Here is a 21,430-nt window from a genome sequence, read left to right on the forward strand (position 1 = left end):
TAGTGGTTATCGGAAACCTCTTCTTGTTGCCTCAATACTTCTGTTGAGTTAAGTATCAGGGCTGAGCCCCTTCTCTGACTGTTTTCGGCTTACAAAATATAAAACCTCATATAAAAACAATAAAACTCTTCTTTTATTCTTTTATTGAAGAAGAGTCATATAATAAATTAATATAATAAAATAACCCCCTACCATGGTGACAGCGCCTCACATGAGCCACTTAATGTGCTCCATCCCGCTCTGGGTTCCCACTGGCAGAACCAGGTTTTCAGCTCCTTCTGGGAGAGTCCTAGAGTGGGGGCCATTCAAATCTTTGGGGGATGATGTTACACAGAGAGGGGGCCCCCACAGAGAAGGCCCTTCTGGGTCCCACGAGGTATATCTCCCTGGGGGATAGGACCTGCACCATTCCCTGCTTGCCCACTCTGATGGGTCGGGTAGATGTGACTCGCAAGGGATGGTCTCTCAGATAACCTGGTTCCAAGCCATGAAGGGCTTTAAAGGTGACAACCAACACCTTGAATTGCACCCGGAAGCAAATCGGCAGCCAATGCAGCTCCCGCAGGAAAGGTAATGCATGTGCACAATGGGATTTGCACAAAACCATATGGACCGCTGCATTTTGCACCAATGCAAAAAAGCTCTTAAGGTTCCTACTCAAATTTCCTGAGGTGTATTGCCTATTCAACAACCAAAATAAAACTTCATCTCTCTCTCTTTTTTTTTCACCTCGTAGTATTTGAGATTTATATTTATTTTTCAGTATTTGCTTTCCTTCATTTTGTGATTCCACTTTTTCTCTAGTCACATATGAGACTTTATTCTCCCAATCTTAATTTCTCCATCATGGCGGCTTGTTTTGAGGTAAAAAAAATTTAAAGGTCCACAACTTTGAGCTTTCACTCCATTTTGGAACTTTTCTTTTAATGCTTCATTTTCATTGGGATGTATGGTTATTCTCAGTATTACAGGCTGCCTTTAGTGTTTCCTTGGCTAAGCAGAGGCATGAATTTGGAAAGGAAGCTGTAATAATTGAACTCACTGAAAACTCACTAAGAAAAAATCAATACAAATCTCAATTTTCCTCAACCTGTTGCTTTCCTCCCTGTATCTCTGCCAGCCCCCTGATCTCCCCACACTTCAAGGCTGAGTTTGCCATCCGCCACAAGACACAGACCAGGTTTCATCGAGAGACTTTTCTTCCTTGTGTTTTGACCGCCCTGCCATTTCTGACAGGATTTTGCTCATTTTTGAGGCCTTCTCTTGGGAATCCCTGGAGACCCTTCAGAGAAGCTGCTCTTCAGGAAAGGGATTTTTGAGTCTCCACAGAGATTTTCTCAATCTTCACAAGATCACAGACGGTTCTTAGGCATTAAAAAGAGGGAAAATCTAGAAACTGACGCCTGCCGGACAGGCCACTTCCTTTCTAGATAGGCAATCTTAGAGGGAACCTTTCCTTCAAGTTTAATGCCCATCATCCCAGACCCGTATGGAACATGACGTCCGGAGCCGTTGCAGGATCTTCTCGCAATGCACACAGGATCCTCTAGGGGGCGCCCTCGAAGAGCGGTGCAGCTCCCTCCCTCCCTCCGTCGCTTGCGAGAGAACTGAGCATGCGCCGGTCTCTTTCCCAAGTGGAGAGGGGTGCGAGACTCCCGAGGCTGGAAAGGTTCTCCAGTGCCCGGAGGAGCCTTTCAGGGAAGGGAAGAGGCTGCAGGGAAGACTTGGACTTGGAGGTACAGACGTGAGTGGGGGGTTCAGTGACTGGGTGGGTGGGTGACTTTTCTCCCGCGCTGGACGCTCACATTCCTCAGGCTCGGAGTCGTGGAAAGGGGGAGGGGGAGCCATTGGCCCCATGTTCCCCTGCCGTCCCTGTGCATGCAAGGGCCAGGCAGGGGGGAAAGCAAAGCTTCGCGCCCTTCCATTTGCCCCCAGGGGGAAAAAAAACCAGGGTCGCAGAAAAGAGGATTTACAATCCATTTCGACGGGAAGAGCTTTGCATGGAGGGAGAGGAGGAGGAGAAGTGTTTGCAAAACAGAGATTTGTGCCTCCACGTCAGTCTTGATTCCTGGACAGTTTCCTGCATATTTCATGGCCCCGTTTTCCGAAGGGGTTTCCCTCCCTCCCCCTTCTTAGGCCGAGAGAAGCGAGCGGTCGGAGTCCCTCCTGCTGGCTTTGCATGCAAGGCTTCAACTCCGTGTGTAAGGAGTTGGGTGCAAGGGGTGCAAGGACTTGTTCTTAACTATGCAGCCATAGAAATGCTATTAAACTGTCTTTTAAATCATATTGTATTACATTATGATTAGCCAGAGAGACCCTTTGGCTCAGTGATGAAAGCACAAGGCTTTGAAACCAGGAGATTAACTTCTAGTCCAACCTTTGGCATGAAAGCCTTCAGCCCATCCCAGTTCTCAGCCCAATCTACTTCACAGGGCTGTTGTTGGGGGGAAAACAGTAAGAAGGAGCATTATGTATAATCTCTGCCTAGGGTAATTTACAAAAGTAATACAGAAGACATAAGAATAAAAACTAAATTTTTAATAGAAACTAGGAAGTAGAAATCAAATACTCATTTAAATGCATTTTTCCAATATTTTGATAGACATTGATCCTGAAGGCAAATTTTCCAATATGTAGAGAGAGCAAGCTGACTAATAAGATTTCCCCTCAAACCTTGGTGGGTTCATACAAATTTCTTTAACTTAATCTTCTCTTCCCTCCCCTCCTCCCCATTTTTCCATCTCAGATACATCAAAAAAATTTCTGGTTCTTCAGGAATCTTAAAAGTCTTGTCTGGGAAGAGAGCTGAATCGCCTTGGAAAATTTGGCCAGACCTCTTGTGAACAGAAAGACCTGTGGAGATCCATGGGTGCATTTTGGAGCTTTATTAGAGACCAGAGAGAAGATGGAGGGACAACACCCAGCAGATGCAGAAGTTAGAAAAGTCCCTCCAGCTGCTCAGCCTTGGAGCTGTGGGAAGAATGGGGCAAGTCCTGGGCAGAAGAGCCACGAAGAGGCATCCAATAGTTCAGAGGTCCAATGCTGTCACTTCACAAAAGTGCAGTTGCAGGAGGGGAGCCGTCCGCGAGATGTTTGCACTCAGCGTCACTACCTTTGTCGTCAGTGGCTGCAACCAGAAAAACACACCAAGGCTCAGATGCTGGACCTGGTGCTCCTGCAACAATTCCTGGCTGTCCTTCCCCCAAAGGTGGCGAAATGGGTGCGGGAGTGTGGAGCAGAGACCAGTTCCCAGGCGGTGTCCCTGGCTGAAGGCTTCTTGCTGACTCAGGAGGAGGAAAACATGCAGGAAGAGTTGCAGGTGGGAGAATGGAATCATTGCAGCTCTAAAGAGGATCTCTCTGAAGTTGTCAATTCCTTTGTGACAGAATTTTCTGGGATTATTAATTCCTAAGGGCATCTGTTCTATTCTTCCAGAGGATGTATTTGGGGCAATTCTTCTGTTCTCTTTCGAGTTTCAGCAATGGACATTGAGGCCTGCTAGTTTGAAAATGCAGTATGATAATTTTTATCTGTGTACTTTTCCTTTTTTTCTTGTGTCACATCATGTCCAGAAATGCACGGAAGCTGTGACTGAGTATCCCAAGAACAGGAAAAGTTCATTCAAATGTTCTCAAGAGCTGCTGTTCATGGAGACCTTACACAAAAATCAAACTCAGGACACCACTCCAGGTAACAAGCTCTTACTGTGAGAGTTCAATATTTAGCCGATTCTCTTGCTCTGCTTTATTGGAGTGTCTCTCTTTAAGAAATCTGCTTCCAGTATTTTCCTCTTTCTCACAGAGAGTAGGAAGCTGTCCTTGGAATTTTTAGAATCACCTCTTTCTGATGAAGTTGAAGGATTAGCTGAACCGCTACTTCAGGTAAGGAGAAGAAACATAAGAAAAGGTCCATGAATCTTGGATAGATTTTATTTTGTTCTAGAGTTCAATGTATAAAATTGTTGTTTCTAAGCAATATGAATTTGACATCAGGTCACTGAACATTCACACTCTCCGTTTTGAGGGGATCCTTTGTGAGCCGCTTTCTCCACCCCTCCTGCTTCACCATCAGATTTCATCAACCAGACTGTTGTTAGCATCGGGGCTCTTCCTTCTGTCTCCCAGAGTTGTTCACACACACCATTATAAAGAAAATATTCTTTTTTTGCCTTTTGAAAAGCGTCTTTGGGACAATCATGATTTGCTGATTGAGAATCTCCATAGACATATAGAGTTCTATTACAAGCTCTTCCAACTTCTTCATGAAGGTGTGGAGTTGGGGTACGTTGGTCCCTCAATGGATAAAATGAGCCATTGGACAACATGTCAGCTGGGTTTTGCCAGTATTTTGCTCTTCCCATCCTAGGAAGAATGGGAGTCACTGACAAGTAGTAGATTTAAGACCCAACTGTCAATTGATCAAGAATATTTTTGCCTATACCATAAGGCATTCCAAACACTTCCAGCTTGATCAAATATGATTTAGTTGTGCCATCAGCCAAAAGCGGTGAGATCTTATTCTTAATACTGCAGAAAATACCCATTTTATTCACTAGATCTCTTTCCTAGAATTGGTGGAAGAAAATTATTTCATTATTCTTGGAATTATCTGTTAATAAGGAAACTTGTGTCCTTGTTCAGGATGTTGTGTCTTTTGAGGAAGTGGCCGTGTATTTCTCCAAGGAGGAGTGGTCTCAACTGGATGCTGACCAAAAAGTGCTCTACAGAGAAGTCATGCTGGAGAATTCCAGGAATCTGGCTTACCTGGGTAAGAATTCCTTTCTGTGCTCAGGAATGTAGAGAAGGGGCTTGAATGTTATTTCTGGGGGAAAAAATCATTTATTTACAATGCATTCAGAAAGGATTCTGACTTTGTAGAATTTTGTTATGCTGTAGCATGATTCAACAGTTGTTGAAAGGGGTTATTTTGCGTTTTATGAGCAGAAAGCATTTTTTTAAAGGAAACAATTTCTTTTCTTTTTTTTCTTAAGTGTTAAAAAAGTATGATGCTATTTTTTTTATCAAAACAAATAAGATGAAATATTTTTCAGCAATTACAGATCATTCTGGGATAAAACAGTAAAGCACCAAGTGAGTCAAAATTATCTTCTCCATCATGGAACATAGACACAACCTGCAGATTTCCAATTTTTCTTTGAATAAATTTCCTTCTTCCATAAAATCAGTTTGGTCAAAGGGTTAAGACACCAGGGTAGAAACTGGGTGACTGTGAGTGAGTACTTGTTCTGCCTTAGGCATGAATGCTGGCTGGGTGACTTTGGGCCAAAACTCTCTCCAATCCATTTCACAGGATTGTTGTATGGAAAACAGCAGGAAGAAAAATTTTGGTTTGTCTGCTGCCTTTATTTACAAAAAATAAAGGAAGGATATGGAATGCATTCAGAATGTATTCAGACTCCCTTCACTTTTATCAATTTTGTTATGCTACTGCTTGATTCTATATTTGTTGAAATTCATTTATTTCTCCTTATTGGTACCCAAGAATGACAAAGTAATTTTTTTTAAAATGCCTGTTACTTTATTAGTTTCTAGCCCGGTGTCTTAACCTTTTGACCAAACTGACTTTATGGAAGAAGGAAATATATTGAAGGAAAAACTGCATAGCCTGGCTTTTTACATAAAGTAAATTGTTTGTTTTTTCAAAAAGCATTCTGCTCATGAAATACAAAATACTCATTTCATAAAAGATATTAGGAAGACTCTGAGGAAGAGGCTGAATGGACAGAGCAAGATCCTGGCTACCAAGATTCGTTATTCCCTCCTGAACCTGGTCACTGTGTTCCCGATGGCCCTGAGCTGCTATAACGAAGACCAGATGACCTCCGAGAGGCATGTTCCCTTCTTAGAGATATGCCCACTTGTGTACTGGAATTGGCTTTAGCCTAAATTGAGGGTAGGGAGGTATTGCCATCCAGAAATTCCCTCTGACTTTCAAAAATTCTGCTCTGTAGACAAGTGGAGATGAGACTTTTATTGAAGTTGGGAAGTGCTGGGTATGTTGCTGCCCCATTATGACACAGTTTCCAGTGCACTTTGGGAGTTTTTGGCAGCATGGAATAGTCCCATATGAAAGATTAAATCAGGGCTGTGATCCAATCCTATTATATGGGGATCATTTCACTTGGAAATGGGTCTTTGCTATTATCTTTGTTTGGACTCTTCATGTTTGCCAACAAAACAGCTGAAATACATTGACGATTCAGAAGAAAAGTTTTGCTTGTTCCCCTATTCTTGGTACAGTTTTCATTTTTCTTTTTCAAGGCTGTAATAGAGAAGACAATAAGAATTGCAAGGAGGAACGCCAAGCGATCCATTCAAAAGGGAGGAAAAGGAAATTTGTAGATCAGATGAAACCAAAGAGTGATGAAACAAAGCAATCACAAAGTGGAGTTAAAAAAGGCCTTCCTCAGGTCAGTTGGCTTCCTAACCATACAGTGATCAATAAGAGAGAAAGACCATATAAATCCATGGAGTGTACAAAGAGGTTCAATATATCCGATAATCTCTTTTCTCATAAAAATACACATTCAGAAGGGAAACGATTTACCTGCATGGAGTGTGGAAAGTCCTTTAATCGTAGCAGTCATCTTAATTCCCACCAGAGGGTCCACAAAGGAGAACGAACGTATAAATGCATTGAGTGTGGAAAGAGCTTCTGTTATTCTGAGTCCCTTATAATCCATCAAAGGATCCACACAGGAGAGAGACCTTATGAATGCATGGAGTGTGGAAAGGGATTTACTTGTAACAATAATCTTTATCACCACAAGAAGATCCACACAGGAGAGAAGCCTTATAAATGTAGTGAGTGTGGAAAGACATTTACTCGTAGCCATTACCTTAATTCCCACAAGAGGAGCCACACAGGAGAAAGACCTTATAAATGTACTGAGTGTGGAAAGACATTTACTTGTAGCGGTAACCTTGATTCCCACAAGAGGAGCCACACAGGAGAAAGACCTTATAAATGCATGGAGTGTGGAAAGAGCTTTACTTATAGCAGTCATCTTCATCGCCACAAGAGGAGCCACACAGGAGAAAGACCTTATAAATGCATGGAGTGTGGAAAGAGCTTTACTTATAGCAGTAACCTTGATTCCCACAAGAGGAGCCACACAGGAGAAAGACCTTATAAATGCATGGAGTGTGGAAAGGGGTTTACTTGTAACAATAATCTTTATAACCACAAGAAGATCCACACAGGAGAGAAGCCTTATAAATGTAGTGAGTGTGGAAAGACATTTACTCGTAGCCATGACCTTAATTCCCACAAGAGGATCCACACAGGAGAAAGACCTTATAAATGCATGGAGTGTGGAAAGAGCTTTACTTGTAGCGGTCATCTTCATCGCCACAAGAGGAGCCATACAAGATAGAAGTCAAATAAAGGTCTGCAGTGTGTAGAGGGCTTTTTGTGAGCTTTTGTGAGCTTTTTTTTTCCAAGTAGTTCTCGTCATATGACTGCAATTGAGGCCAAAATTTCTGTTGCTAAGCGGGACAGTTATTGTGTTTTGCGCCATTTGACGACTTTTCTTGCCACATTTGTTAAGTGACTCACAATAGTTTTTAAGTTAGTAATACTGTTATGAAGTGAATCTGGCTTCCCCATTGGATTTGCTTGTTAGAAGCTCACAAAAGGTGATCACATGATCCAGGGACTCTGCAACTGTCATAAATCAGTTGCCAAGCATCTGACGTTTGATCAGGTAACTTTGGGGATGTTGCTATGGCCATAAGCGTGAAAAATGGTCATAAGTCACTTTTTTCAATGCTGCTATAACTTTGAACAATCACTAAATGAACTGTAGTAAATCGACAACTACCTATAGTTGTCTAAAATCTCATACAAGTACCATTTGAGTAATTTAATTTTTAAGTTTTTTTATAGTGATTTTTTGAGTGTATTGTGAGCCGCCCTGGGTCTTCGTAAAGGGGCGGCATATAAATTGAATAAATAAAATAAAAATAAATAAATAATTCATATAAATTGTTTACCTTCTTAGATATGCATTCATAAATTGCCTTTCTAGTGCAAACCGGAACACGGTGAATCCCTAATCCTGCTTGTGGTTTTTGCCAAGTCCAAATACTCAAAGGTCTTCTCTGCATGTAGAAATATTTCTTTTTTTTTTTTTCAATTTTTATTTATAAATACAAACTAAACAGAACAATAAGACGTACAAAAGATAAAAACATGTAAACACCAAATTCAATACATGTCCAGTTTATCGCAACTGTAATATACATGTTTCTTTGTATTTTGACTCTTCCTTGTTTGGTCATTTCTTTTTATCTATCTACAATTGTCCTTTATTGACCTATGTCTGTACTTTGTTTTCATCTTTCTATATTTGGTCATTTTGTTTATTTCCTATTACTTCATCTCTTTTCTATCTTTCAACCAACTATACCACTTTTCCCATACTAAGTAATAATCATGTTCTTCCCTGTTTTGTAGTTCCTTGGTGTGAGCCAGGCTAAGATTCAATATTGAGATAAAACTCAAATATTAGAAATCCAAATCTTTGGTCAAGACAGAAGTGCCTCTTCCGTGCCAAGGTGCTGAGATGACAAACGGTATTTGACGTAGGTTCAGAATTGTAAAAGGGCAAACTGACCCTAAACAGATACATCCTGTTGTTTAATGTTTATTACACCCCAAATGTCATGTAGATTCTAGAGAAGAAATACTGCTTCCCTTACTGTCCTCTTTACTGCTCGTGAGGCGCCTTTGAGCCCCTTATCTCCTTTTATTATGTCTTGAGCTCCGGAGCTGAGAACCTGAGCCTGTGGGAAAAGGGCTGTTATGTCTTTCCTAGAAACAGATGAAAGGGTAACTTCTACGTGTGAAATGTCGCACTCTTCATAATAACTTTGCCTTTATACTGTATAAATATCTGGTCAAAATCAGCCATCTTTGTTCAGACCCTTCGCTGTCTTTGAACTGTTTGAACCTTGCGCAATAAACTCTTTCCTGCATTGAAGAGCTTGACCTAGTCCGTCATTTTTCCTATATCAGCTGGCGACCGAGGCAGGACTAGGTGCAAGGCGATATTTCGCTGAGGGCCGTTCGACCCCTTGGGACCATCGGGAAGTCGCTCCTGAACATTCTCCAGGTGCCATGGGGATAAAATCTCCGGGAGACAGCAGCGATAGCCCTATGGGACCGACGGAGCTCTGATCGTGTCTAAGAACCCTGCGGTGCAGGAAAGGTGGTCTGAACAAATTCCTGGCCAGGAAGCTACGGAGTGGGAGCGTTTTTAAGTGAGTATATTGTAAAAGAATTGTACCTGCCTCATTTGAAGGCAGAAGGACGGACTTGATCACTCCCTCGGACTCGGGGTGGCTACCCTAACGAAGTCTGTGTCAGGTTGTGTGGGTGGCTAAGCCGTCGCATTTCTCGCTAGTGACCGTGAGTTTCCGGGGCTACGAGTCGACGGCAGTGTGATAGAATGGTGGGGTTCAGATCGTGCCAAATACTGGCATGCATGTTAAAAGTTTTTGACAAGTATTTAGCAACCCTTCCTATCCGAAAGGATCAAAGGATCGATTAAAATTCTTATGCAGACCACAAAGGGAGGCGGGCTAACCCCTCCCCCCTCAGGGATGGTTAAGGGAAGGAACAGTGGATAAGTTGTGGGGAGTGATTGTAAATAAGCAGATTGCAGCCCCCCGGATCCCATAAAATTCAGGTCCAGGGGGTATCAGGGCAAGCCATGGGGCGGCAGGTCTTGAAACCAGAGATGTGTGATTTTAAGGAAGCTGAAATCCAGCATGAATTCTTGTATATCCCTGAATGCCCTATTTCCTTGTTAGGCAGGGATCTGCTGAGTAAATTAGGGGCAACAATTTCTTTTGATGAAGATAGTCAGAGAATGACCATAAGGCATTCCCTGGAGGAGATTTGGAGGTTGATGATAGGGAGACAGGTTGAAGAGAGAGAAGGAGGAGAAGTGGAGGTTGTTTGATGTGCCTGAGGATAACCTGCCAGGTTTTGCAGCTCACCACCCTCCAGTGGTGATGGAACTAAAACCTGGAGTGGCGTCTGTGAGTATAAGGCAGCGTCCCGTTTCTTGAACCGTCTTTGAACTGTTTGAACCTTGCGCAATAAACTCTTTCTTGCATTGAAGAGCTTGACCTAGTCCGTCATTTTTCCTATAACAGGTGAGTCTATCTAATTCCGCACATTCCATAATTTTATTAATTACTTTATCTGGTGTTGGTATATCACTACTCTTCCAATGTTGTGCGTATAGTATTCGTGCTGCTGTTCTCATGTGTATGATTAAGTATGTTATTTCTTTTTCGTAGTGTCCATTCACTATACCTAGTAGGAAGGTTTCTGGTCTTAGTTCTATCTTTTGGCATGTTATTTCCTCTAATTGTATTTTGATCCTTTGCCAATATTGTTTCGCCATTGGGCAGGTCCACCACATATGATAATAGGTGCCTTTGTGGTGTTTGCATTTCCAACATGTTGGTGGCGTGCCGGGGAACATTGTTGCCAATCTGGCTGGTGGCAAGTGCCACCTATAAAACATTTTGTAGAGATTTTCTTTATAGGGTACAGACATTGTCAATTTATAATTTATTTTCCATAGTTTTTCCCATTTGTCTAATTGAATACTATAACCGAAATTTTTTGCCCAAATTATCATATTTTCTTTCACTCCCTCTTCTTCTAATTTATATCCTCGTAAGTAATTATAGATTTTTTTTAATCAATTTGTCCTGTGTCCCTTGCAAAATTTTGTCTAATTCGGTTTGACCATTTTGGAATTCAAATTGAGCCGAATCTTTATTGTATCTTGATTTTATTTGTGCATACGGCCACCAGTCAATGTCTGTACCCATCTCTTTTAGTTCTTGCCTCGTTCTTAGTTCCCCCCGGATATTTAACAGATCTTTATAAGTTTTCGTTTTATTATAGTCCATGGCATTTGGATAGATCTGGGCTTCCATCGTTGACAACCATTCTGGGATTTTGTTATAATGTGCCTTTTTAATACTCTGCCATGTTTGGTATAGCGCATGTCTGATTGTATGACTCTGAAAGTATTCATGTTTTTTGTCTGTGCCCTCCCATAGGAAGGCATGCCATCCTCGCTGAAGATCGAATCCTTCCAAATTTAATAGTCTATGGTTTTTGAGTTCCATCCACTCCTTGATCCAAATTAATACAGATGCTTTGTAATAGATTTCCCAATCGGGCAGTGCCAGTCCTCCTCTCTCTTTTGAGTCTTGTAGGTGCTTTAATTTAATTCTTGCCTTCTTCCCTTGCCATATGTAGTCTGCAATTAGTTGCCTTTCTAGTGCAAACCAGAACACGGTGAATCCCTAATCCTGCTTGTGGTTTTTGCCAAGTCCAAATACTCAAAGGTCTTCTCTGCATGTAGAAATATTTCTAATTGTTTTTATTATATGGTTTCAAATATCAAACACAACTATAATGTTATTCTTCAAGTATCTTTTAGATAAAAAAAAAAGCACAACTTTTATTAGAGGTTATCTGAAACCTCTTCTTGTTGCCTCAATACTTCTGTTGGGCTAAGTATCAGGGCTGAGCCCCTTCTTTGGCTGTTTTCGGTTTACAAAATATAAAACCTCATATAAAAACAATAAAACTCTTCTTTTATTCTTTTATTAAAGAAAAGTCATATAATAAATTAATATAATAAAATAACCCCCTACCATGGTGACAGCACCTCACATGAGCCACTTAATGTGCTCCATCCCGCTCTGGGTTCCCACTGGCAGAACCAGGTTTTCAGCTCCTGGGAGAGTCTTAGAGTGGGGGCCATTCAAATCTTTGGGGGATGATGTTACACAGAGGGGGCCCCCACAGAGAAGGCCCTTCTGGGTCCCACCAGGTGTATCTCCCTGGGGGATAGGACCTGCACCATTCCCTGCTTGCCCACTCTGATGGGTCGGGTAGACGTGACTGGCAAGAGATGGTCTCTCAGATAACCTGGTCCCAAGCCATGAAGGGCTTTAAAGGTGACAACCAACACCTTGAATTGCACCCGGAGGCAAATCGGCAGCCAATGCAGCTCCTGCAGGAGAGGTAATGCATGTGCACAATGGGATTTGCACAAAACCATATGGACCGCTGCATTTTGCACCAATGCAAAATGAGCTTCTGGATGCTCTTCAATGGCTGTAGGTCAGTAGGTCAAGCAGCAGCACACTGCCGTGGCACATGCGCTGTGGGTCTTGCCTGCTTACTTCATCTTTGGCTCGGATTTGGATGAGATAATCTCACCTAGAGAGGACGGCATCTTGAGAGGGGGGTGAATAAGTTATCCCATCAGAACCCTGTTACTGTGCTACCTTTTATCTGCTTGTGTAAAACTGTATAAAAATAAAGCTCTCGGGGAGACCGGGAGAGACATCTTAGAGACATTTTGGAAAACATCTTGAAACAGAGCAAAAGCCTGGACCTCTGATTTACAACAAATGGCAGCCCCATATAGAGCTCATTGAAATAGTCAAGACGGGAAGTGACTAGGGCATGAATGACTTAGTAGGGATTTTAGTTTCAGGAAAGGGCGTAACTTGTGCACAACCCACAGTTGTGCAAAGGCCCTCCTGGTCACGACTGCCACCTGCTCCTTAAGCAGGAGTCATGTGTCCAGGAGAATCCCCAAATTACACATACGGTCTGTGGGGTAGTGCCACCCTATCCAAGACCAGACATGGCAATTCTCCCTGAGCCAACAAACCCCAAACCCAGAGCCACCCAGTCTTGCCATGGTTTAGTTTCAACCCATTGCTCCCCATCCAGCCCCTAAAAGCTTCCAGGCACAGCAAACGGGAATAGCACTTAGACTTCTATACCGCTTCATAGTGCTTTACAGCCCTCTAAGCCATTTACAGAGTCAGCATATTGCCCCCAACAATCTGGGTCCTCATTTTACCTACCTCAGAAGGATGGAAGGCTGAGTCAACCTTGAGCCTGGAGAGATTTGAGATTTGAACTGCCAAATTGCGGGCAGCCAGCACTCTGCAGAAGTAGCCTGCAGTACTGCATTCTAACCACTGTGCCACTAGAGCTTGATAGAGTTTAGTTAGTTTCTCACTCGCTCGCTTGCGCTCTGCGACATTAGGGATACTCAGAAGAATAAGAGTGAAAGAGCTTTAGTTTATTGATAACCAAAACAAACCTAATAAAATATGAAATTAAGAACAACTTCAGAAAATAACTTCAGTTTTTCCTGATAGATACATACAGAGGTGAGGAGAACTGGATCTGGGATGTGTGGATCTTTGTATTTGCAAATCATGGACACTTACCTGGTGAAAGGCCTGTTATTATGTGAGAAACTCGTCACATATATCAATGTATCCTGTTTGGAAAAATCTTCAGGATGAAGAATCTCTCTCACAAAATAAGCCAGAATGAGGGGAAGCCCATGAAATGCATGTTCAAAAAAACCTTTTACAAGCATTTTTTGCCTTTCTATGATATGACAAAGATTAGGGGAAAAAACTAAATTTCATTTAAATAAACTTAAATAAATGGGCTAGAAAGAATGGAGGCAGAATGAAAAGTTAAAGCCATTCTTTTAAAATTGTTTCTTCACCACAATTTCCCTCCCTCCCTCCTTTCTTTCATTAATTAGAGCTAAATCTCTTTTTTCTTGCACTGTCCACTTCCAGATCCAGACTAATCTTTTCAAACCAGTAAAATCATCTTTACATTTGACTAGAAAAAATATTCTTTTACTCCAAAGATCTTAAGGTTCCTACTCAAATTTCCTGAGGTGCATTGCCTATTCAACAACCAAAATAAAACTATTCATCTCTCTCTCTCTTTTTTTTTTTGCCTCGTAGTATTTGAGATTTATATTTATTTTTCAGTATTTGCTTTCCTTCATTTTGTGATTCCACTTTTTCTCTAGCCACATATGAGACTTTATTCTCCCAATCTTAATTTCTCCATCATGGTGGCTTGTTTTGAGGTAAAAATGTTTAAAGGCCCACAAGTTTCAGCTTTCACTCCATTTTCGAGCTTTTCTTTTAATGCTTTGTTTTCATTGGGATGTATGGTTATTCTCAGTATTACAGGCTGTCTTTAGTGTTTCCTTGGCTAAGCAGAGGCATGAATTTAGAATGGCAGCTGTAATAATTGAACTCACTAAAGAAAAATCAATACAAATCTCAAATTTCCTCAACCTTTCACTTTCCTCCCTGTGTCTCTGCAAGCCCCCTGATCTCCCCTCACTTCAAGGCTGAGTTTGCCATCCGCCACAAGACACAGGCTGGGTTTCATAGAGAGACTTTTCTTCCTTGTCTTTTGACCGCCCTGCCATTTCTGACAGGATTTTCCTCATTTTTGAGGCCTCCTCCTGGGAATCCCTCCCTTCAGAGAAGCTGCTCTTCAGAAAAGGGATTTTTGAGTCTCCACAGAGATTTTCTCAATCTTCACAAGATCACAGACAGTTCTTAAGAGGTTAAAAAGATGGAAAATCTAGAAACTGATGCTTGCTGGAGATGCCACTTCCTTTCTAGATAGGCAATCTTAGAGAGAACCTTTCCTTCAAATTTAATGCCCATCAACCCAGACACGTGTGGAACATGACGTCCTGAGCCCTTGCAGGACCTTCTCGCAATGCACACAGGATCCTCTAGGGGGCGCCCTCGAAGAGCGGTGCAGCTCCCTCCCTCCGTCGCTTACGAGAGAACTGAGCATGCGCCGGTCTCTTTCCCAAGTCGAGAGGGGTGCGAGACTCCCGAGGCTGGAAACGTTCTCCAGTGCCCGGAGGAGCCTTTCAGGGAAGGGAAGAGGCTGCAGGGAAGACTTGGACTTGGAGGTCCAGACGTGAGTGGGGGGTTCAGTGACTGGGTGGGTGGGTGACTTTTCTCCCGCGCTGGACGCTCACATTCCTCAGGCTCGGAGTCGTGGAAAGGGGGAGGGGGAGCCATTGGCCCCATGTTCCCCTGCCGTCCCTGTGCATGCAAGGGCCAGGCAGGGGAGAAAGCAAAGCTTCGCGCCCTTCCATTTGCCCCCAGGGGAAAAAAAAAACAGGGTCGCAGAAAAGAGGATTTACAATCCATTTCGACGGGAAGAGCTTTGCATGGAGGGAGAGGAGGAGGAGAAGTGTTTGCAAAACAGAGATTTGTGCTTCCAAGTCAGTCGTGACTCCTGGACAGTTTCCTGCATATTTCGTGGCCCCGTTTTCCGAAGGGGTTTCCCTCCCTTCCCCTTTTTATAAGGGCCGAGAGAAGCGAGCGGTCGGAGTCCCTCCTGCTGGCTTTGCATGCAAGGCTTCAACTCCGTGTGTAAGGAGTTGGGTGCAAGGGGTGCAAGGACTTGTTCTTAACTATGCAGCCATAGAAATGCTATTAAACTGTCTTTTAAATTATACTGTATTAAATTATGATTAGCCAGAGAGACCCTTTGGCTCAGTGATGAAAGCACAAGGCTTTGAAACCAGGATGTCAGTGCGTTATTTTATTTACCAGCTGAGCTTCATCATTTCTGGACTATCAGACTTTCCGTACCTTGCCAAGAATTGTTATCAAAAGCTACTACGCATGTCCATCCACCCACATTCCTTCACACACTTTTTTTCCTTTGTTCTCTTGCCATGGGTCCCGGTTGCTGGAAAGCAGCTGGCCCGAACTATTTCAAAAGGTAGCAATTATCTTTCTTAGTTAGTGAGGTGTTTTATTTTCTTTATAACAAATAAATGAGTTTTATTAGAGAACTTTTCTTCGGGTTTTCTTTTCAGAATATTGCAACTTGGATAAAGCCTCGATCCATCCTCTAATCAGGGTGATTTGTCCCAGAGCCAATTATGGGATTAATCAATGCCCTGACACAGGAGATTAACTTTCTAGTCCTACCTTTGGCATGAAAGTCTTGAGGCCATCCCAGTTCTCAGCCCAATCTACTTCACAGGGCTGTTGTTGGGGGGAAAAGAGTAAGAAGGAGCATTATGTATAATTTCTGCCTAGGATAATTTACAAAAGTAATACAGAAGACATAAGAATAAAAACTAAATTTTTAATAGAAACTAGGAAGTAGAAATCAAATACTCATTTAAATGTATTTTCCAATATTTTGATAGACATTGATCCTGAAGGGTTCTGGGCAAATTTCCCCAGATGTAGAGAGAGCAAGCTGGCTAATAAGATTTCCCCTCAAACCTTGGTGGGTTCATACAAATTTCTTTACTTAATCTTCCCTCCCCTCCCCTCCTCCCCATTTTTCCATCTCAGATACATCAAAAAAAAATTTCTGGTTCTTCGGGAATCTTACAAATCTTGTCTGGGAAGAGAGAGCTGAATGGCCTTGGAAAATTTGGCCAGACCTCTTGTGAATAGAAAGACCAACGGAGACCCGTGGGTGCATTTTGGAGCTTTTTTAGAGACCAGAGAGAAGATGGAGGGACAACACCCAGCAGATACAGAAGTTAGAAAAGGCCCTCCAGCTGCTCAGCCTTGGAGCTGTGGGAAGAATGGGGCAAGTCCTGGGCAGAAGAGCCACGAAGAGGCATCCAACACTTCAGGGGTCCAATGCTGTCACTTCACAAAAGTGCAGTTTCAGGAGGGGAGCCGTCCCCGAGATGTTTGCACTCAGCTTCACTACCTTTGTCGTCAGTGGCTGCAACCAGAAAAACACACCAAGGCTCAGATGCTGGACCTGGTGCTCCTGGAACAATTGCTGGCTGTCCTTCCCCCAGAGATGGCAAAATGGGTGCGGGAGTGTGGAGCAGAGACCAGTTCCCAGGCGGTGTCCCTGGCTGAAGGCTTCTTGCTGACTCAGGAGGAGGAAAACATGCAGGAAGAGTTGCAGGTGGGAGAATGTAATCATGGCGGCTCCAAAGAGGATCTCTCTGAAGTTGTCAATTCCTTTCTGGCAGAATTTTCTGGGATTATTAATTCCTAAGGGCATCTGTTCTATTCTTCCAGAGGATGTATTTGGGGCAATTCTTCCGTTCTCTTTCGAGTTTCAGCAATGGACATTGAGGCCTGCTAGTTTGAAAATGTAGTATGATAATTTTTATCTGTGTACTTTTCCTTTTTTTCTTGTGTCACATCATGTCCAGAAATGCACGGAAGCTGTGACTGAATATCCCAAGAACAGGAAAAATTCATTCAAATGTTCTCAAGAGCTGCTGTTCATGGAGACCTTACACAAAGATCAAACTCAGGACACCACTCCAGGTAACAAGCTCTTACTGTGAGAGCTCAATATTTAGCCGATTCTTTTGCTCTGCTTTATTGGAGTGTCTCTCTTTAAGAAATCTGCTTCCAGTATTTTTCTCTTTCTCCCAGAGAGTAGAAAGCTGTCCTTGGAGTTTTTAGAATCACCTCTTTCTGATGAAGTTGAAGGATTAGCTGAACCGCTACTTCAGGTAAGGAGAAGAAACATAGGAAAAGGTTCATGAATCTTGGATAGATTTTATTTTGTTCTAGAGTTCAATGTATGAAATTGTTTTTTCTAAGCAATATGAATTTGACATCAGGTCATTGAACATTCACGCTCAGATTAGCCTACCTTCTCCCTTCTGAGGGGATCCTTTGTGAGTCGCTTTCTCCACCCCTCCTGCTTCACCATCAGATTTCAATGTGTGGGTTATTCTCACACACCATTACAAAAAAAAAAAATCCTTTTGTGCTTTTGAAAAGCGTCTTTGGGACAATCATGATTTGCTGATTGAGAATCTCCATAGACATATAGAGTTCTATTACAACCTCTTCCAACTCCTTCATGAAGGTGTGGAGTTGGGGTACGTTGGTCCCTCAATGGATAAAATGAGCCATTGGAAAACATGTCAGGTGGGTTTTGCCAGTACTTCTCTCTGCCCATCCTAGGAAGAATGGGAGTCACTGACAAGTAGTGGATTTAAGACCCAACTGTCAATTGATCAAGAATATTTTAGTTGCCTATACGTTAAGGCATTCCAAACACTTCCAGCTCGATCAAACATGATTTAGTTGTGCCATCAGCCAAAAGCGGTGAGATCTTATTCTTAATACTGCAGAAAATACCCATTTTATTCACTAGATCTCTTTCCTAGAATTGGTGGAAGAAAATTATCTCATTATTCTTGGAATTATCTGTTAATAAGAAAACTTGTGTCCTTGTTCAGGATGTTGTGTCTTTTGAGGAAGTGGCCGTGTATTTCTCCAAGGAGGAGTGGTCTCAACTGGATGCTAACCAAAGAGAACTCCACAGAGAAGTCATGCTGGAGAATTCCAGGAATCTGGCTTACCTGGGTAAGAATTCCTTTCTGTGCTCAGGAATGTAGAGAAGGGGCTTGAATGTTATTTCTGGGGGAAAAAATCATTTATTTACAATGCATTCAGAAAGGATTCTGACTTTGTAGAATTTTGTTATGCTGTAGCATGATTCAACAGTTGTTGAAAGGGGTTATTTTGTGTTTTATGAGCAGAAAGCATTTTTTTAAAGAAAACAATTTCTTTTCTTTTTTTCTTAAGTGTTAAAAAAGCATGATGCTATTTTTTAATCAAAACAAATAAGATGAAATATTTTTCAGCAATTACATTGCTGAAAAATATTTATACATGGGATAAAACAGTAAAGCACCAAGTGAGTCAAAATTATCTTCTCCATCATGGAACATAGACACCACCTGCAGATTTCCAATTTTTCTTTGAATAAATTTCCTTCTTCCATAAAATCAGTTTGGTCAAAGGGTTAAGACACCAGGGTAGAAACTGGGTGACTGTGAGTGAGTACTTGTTCTGCCTTAGGCATGAGTGCTGGCTGGGTGACTTTGAGCCAAAACTCTCTCCAATCCATTTCACAGGATTGTTGTATGGAAAACAGCAGGAAGAAAAAATTTTGGTTTGTCTGATGCCTTTATTTACAAAAAATAAAGGAAGGATATGGAATGCATTCAGAATGTATTCAGACTCCCTTCACTTTTATCAATTTTGTTATGCTACTGCTTGATTCTATATTTGTTGAAATTCATTTTTTTCTCCTTATTGGTACCCAAGAATCACAGAGTATTTTTTTTTAAAATGTCTGTTACTTTATTAGTTTCTAGCCCGGTGTCTTAACCTTTTGACCAAACTGACTTTATGGAAGAAGGAAATATATTGAAGGAAAAACTGCATAGCCTGGCTTTTTACATAAAGTAAATTGTTTGTTTTTTCAAAAAGCATTCTGCTCATGAAATACAAAATACTCATTTCATAAAAGATATTAGGAAGACTCTGAGGAAGAGGCTGAATGGACAGAGCAAGATCCTGGCTACCAAGATTCGTTATTCCCTCCTGAACCTGGTCACTGTGTTCCCGATGGCCCTGAGCTGCTATAACGAAGACCAGATGACCTCCGAGAGGCATGTTCCCTTCTTAGAGATATGCCCACTTGTGTACTGGATTTGGCTTTAGTCTAAATTGAGGGTAGGGAGGTATTGCCATCCAGAAATTCCCTCTGACTTTCAAAAATTCTGCTCTGTAGACAAGTGGAGATGAGACTTTTATTGAAGTTGGGAAGTGCTGGGTATGTTGCTGCCCCATTATGACACAGTTTCCAGTGCACTTTGGGAGTTTTTGGCAGCATGGAATTGTCCCATATGAAAGATTAAATCAGGGCTGTGATCCAATCCTATTATATGGGGATCATTTCACTTGGAAATGGGTCTTTGCTGTTATCTTTGCTTGGACTCTTCATGTTTGCCAACAAAACAGCTGAAATACATTGACGATTCAGAAGAAAAGTTTTGCTTGTTCCCCTATTCTTGGTAGAGTTTTCATTTTTCTTTTTCAAGGCTGTAATAGAGAAGACAATAAGAATTGCAAGGAGGAACGCCAAGCGATCCATTCAAAAGGGAGGAAAAGGAAATTTGTAGATCAGATGAAACCAAAGAGTGATGAAACAAAGCAATCACAAAGTGGAGTTAAGAAAGGCCTTCCTCAGGTCAGTTGGCTTCCTAACCATACAGTGATCAATAAGAGAGAAAGACCATATAAATCCATGGAGTGTACAAAGAGGTTCAATATATCCGATAATCTCTTTTCTCATGAAAATACACATTCAGAAGGGAAACGATTTACCTGCATGGAGTGTGGAAAGTCCTTTAATCGTAGCAGTCATCTTAATTCCCACCAGAGGATCCACAAAGGAGAACGAACATATAAATGTATGGAGTGTGGAAAGACCTTTACTTGTAACAGTAATCTTTATTACCACAAGAAGATCCACGCAGGAGAGAAGCCTTATAAATGCATGGATTGTGGAAAGGCCTTTTATTTAAGCAGTCATCTTAATTCCCACAAGAGGATCCACAAAAGAGAACAAGCGTATAAATGCATGGAGTGTGGAAAGACCTTCTGTTATTCTGAGTCCCTTATAATCCATCAAAGGATCCACACAGGAGAAAGACCTTATAAATGCATGGAGTGTGGAAAGGGATTTACTTTAAGCAAGCACCTTAAATCCCACAAGAGGATCCACACAGGAGAAAGACCTTATAAATGCATGGAGTGTGGAAAGACCTTTACTTGTAGCAGCAGTCTTAATTCCCACAAGAGGATCCACACAGGAGAGAGACCTTATAAATGTAGTGAGTGTGGAAAGACATTTAATCGTAGTGGTAACCTTGATACCCACAAGAGGATCCACACAGGAGAAAGACCTTATAAATGCATGGAGTGTGGAAAGAGCTTTACTTGTAGTGGTCATCTTCATCGCCACAAGAGGAGCCACACAAGATATAAGTCAAATAAAGGTTTGCAGTGTGGAGAGGGCTTTTTGTAAGCTTCTTTTTTCTCCAAGTAGTTCTCGTCATATGACTGCAATTGAGGCCAAAATTTCTGTTGCTAAGCGAGACAGTTATTGCGTTTTGTGCCATTTGACGACTTTTCTTGCCACATTTGTTAAGTGACTCACAATAGTTGTTAAGTTAGTAATACTGTTATGAAATGAATCTGGCTTCCCCATTGGATTTGCTTGTTAGAAGCTCACAAAAGGTGATCACATGATCCAGGGACTCTGCAACTGTCATAAATCTGTTGCCAAGCATCTGACGTTTGATCAGGTGACCTTGGGGATGTTGCAATGGCCATAAGTGTGAGAAATGGTCATAAGTCGCTTTTTTCCATGTTGCTGTAACTTTGAACAATCACTAAATGAACTGTAGTAAATCGACGACTACCTATAGTTGTCTAAAATCTCATACAAGTACCATTTGAGTAATTTAATTTTTAAGTCCTTTTATAGTCATTTTTTGAGTGTATTGTGAGCCGCCCTGGGTCTTCGGAGAGAGGCGGCATATAAATTGAGTAAATGAAATAAAAATAAATAAATAATTCAAATAAATTGTTTACCTTCTTAGATATGCATTCATAAATTGCCTTTGTAGTGCAAACCAGAACACGGCGAATCCCTAATCCTGCTTGTGGTTTTTGCCAAGTCCAAATACTCA

General features: G+C 41.7%; 3 protein-coding genes across 7 annotated transcripts; all 3 read left to right on the top strand.

The window, feature by feature from the left end:
• Positions 1–1,571: 1,571 nt before the first annotated feature.
• Positions 1,572–10,157, top strand: LOC132711711 (uncharacterized). The gene is made up of 6 exons (XM_087884300.1): positions 1,572–1,736; positions 2,747–3,319; positions 3,573–3,690; positions 3,802–3,881; positions 4,641–4,767; positions 6,282–10,157. The coding sequence occupies exons 2-6, from the start codon at positions 2,906–2,908 to the stop codon at positions 7,394–7,396; spliced, it is 1,854 nt and encodes a 617-aa protein (XP_087740426.1). The 5' UTR covers positions 1,572–1,736; positions 2,747–2,905; the 3' UTR covers positions 7,397–10,157.
• LOC148115823 (zinc finger protein with KRAB and SCAN domains 5-like) lies at positions 1,624–21,324 on the top strand. Of its 5 annotated transcripts, none has more exons than XM_087884434.1 (7): positions 1,624–1,744; positions 16,245–16,821; positions 17,075–17,192; positions 17,304–17,383; positions 18,122–18,248; positions 19,201–19,342; positions 19,775–21,324. In XM_087884434.1, exons 2-7 carry the CDS (start codon positions 16,312–16,314, stop codon positions 19,779–19,781), a joined length of 984 nt encoding a protein of 327 aa, XP_087740560.1. In that variant the 5' UTR covers positions 1,624–1,744; positions 16,245–16,311; the 3' UTR covers positions 19,782–21,324. The 5 variants fall into 5 exon arrangements, with proteins under 5 accessions (XP_087740560.1, XP_087740561.1, XP_087740557.1 ...); XM_087884435.1 differs by having other exon boundaries at positions 1,655–1,736; XM_087884431.1 differs by lacking the exon at positions 1,624–1,744 and adding an exon at positions 14,697–14,841.
• Positions 19,777–21,324, top strand: LOC132711707 (uncharacterized). Its single transcript, XM_087884443.1, has one exon. It carries the CDS (start codon positions 19,861–19,863, stop codon positions 20,761–20,763), a length of 903 nt encoding a protein of 300 aa, XP_087740569.1. The 5' UTR covers positions 19,777–19,860; the 3' UTR covers positions 20,764–21,324.
• Positions 21,325–21,430: the final 106 nt, after the last annotated feature.

This window comes from Pantherophis guttatus, chromosome 2 (genome assembly GCF_059756535.1).
Source record: "Pantherophis guttatus breed Tessera chromosome 2, ASM5975653v1, whole genome shotgun sequence".
In the NCBI taxonomy this organism is placed as follows: domain Eukaryota; kingdom Metazoa; phylum Chordata; class Lepidosauria; order Squamata; family Colubridae; genus Pantherophis; species Pantherophis guttatus.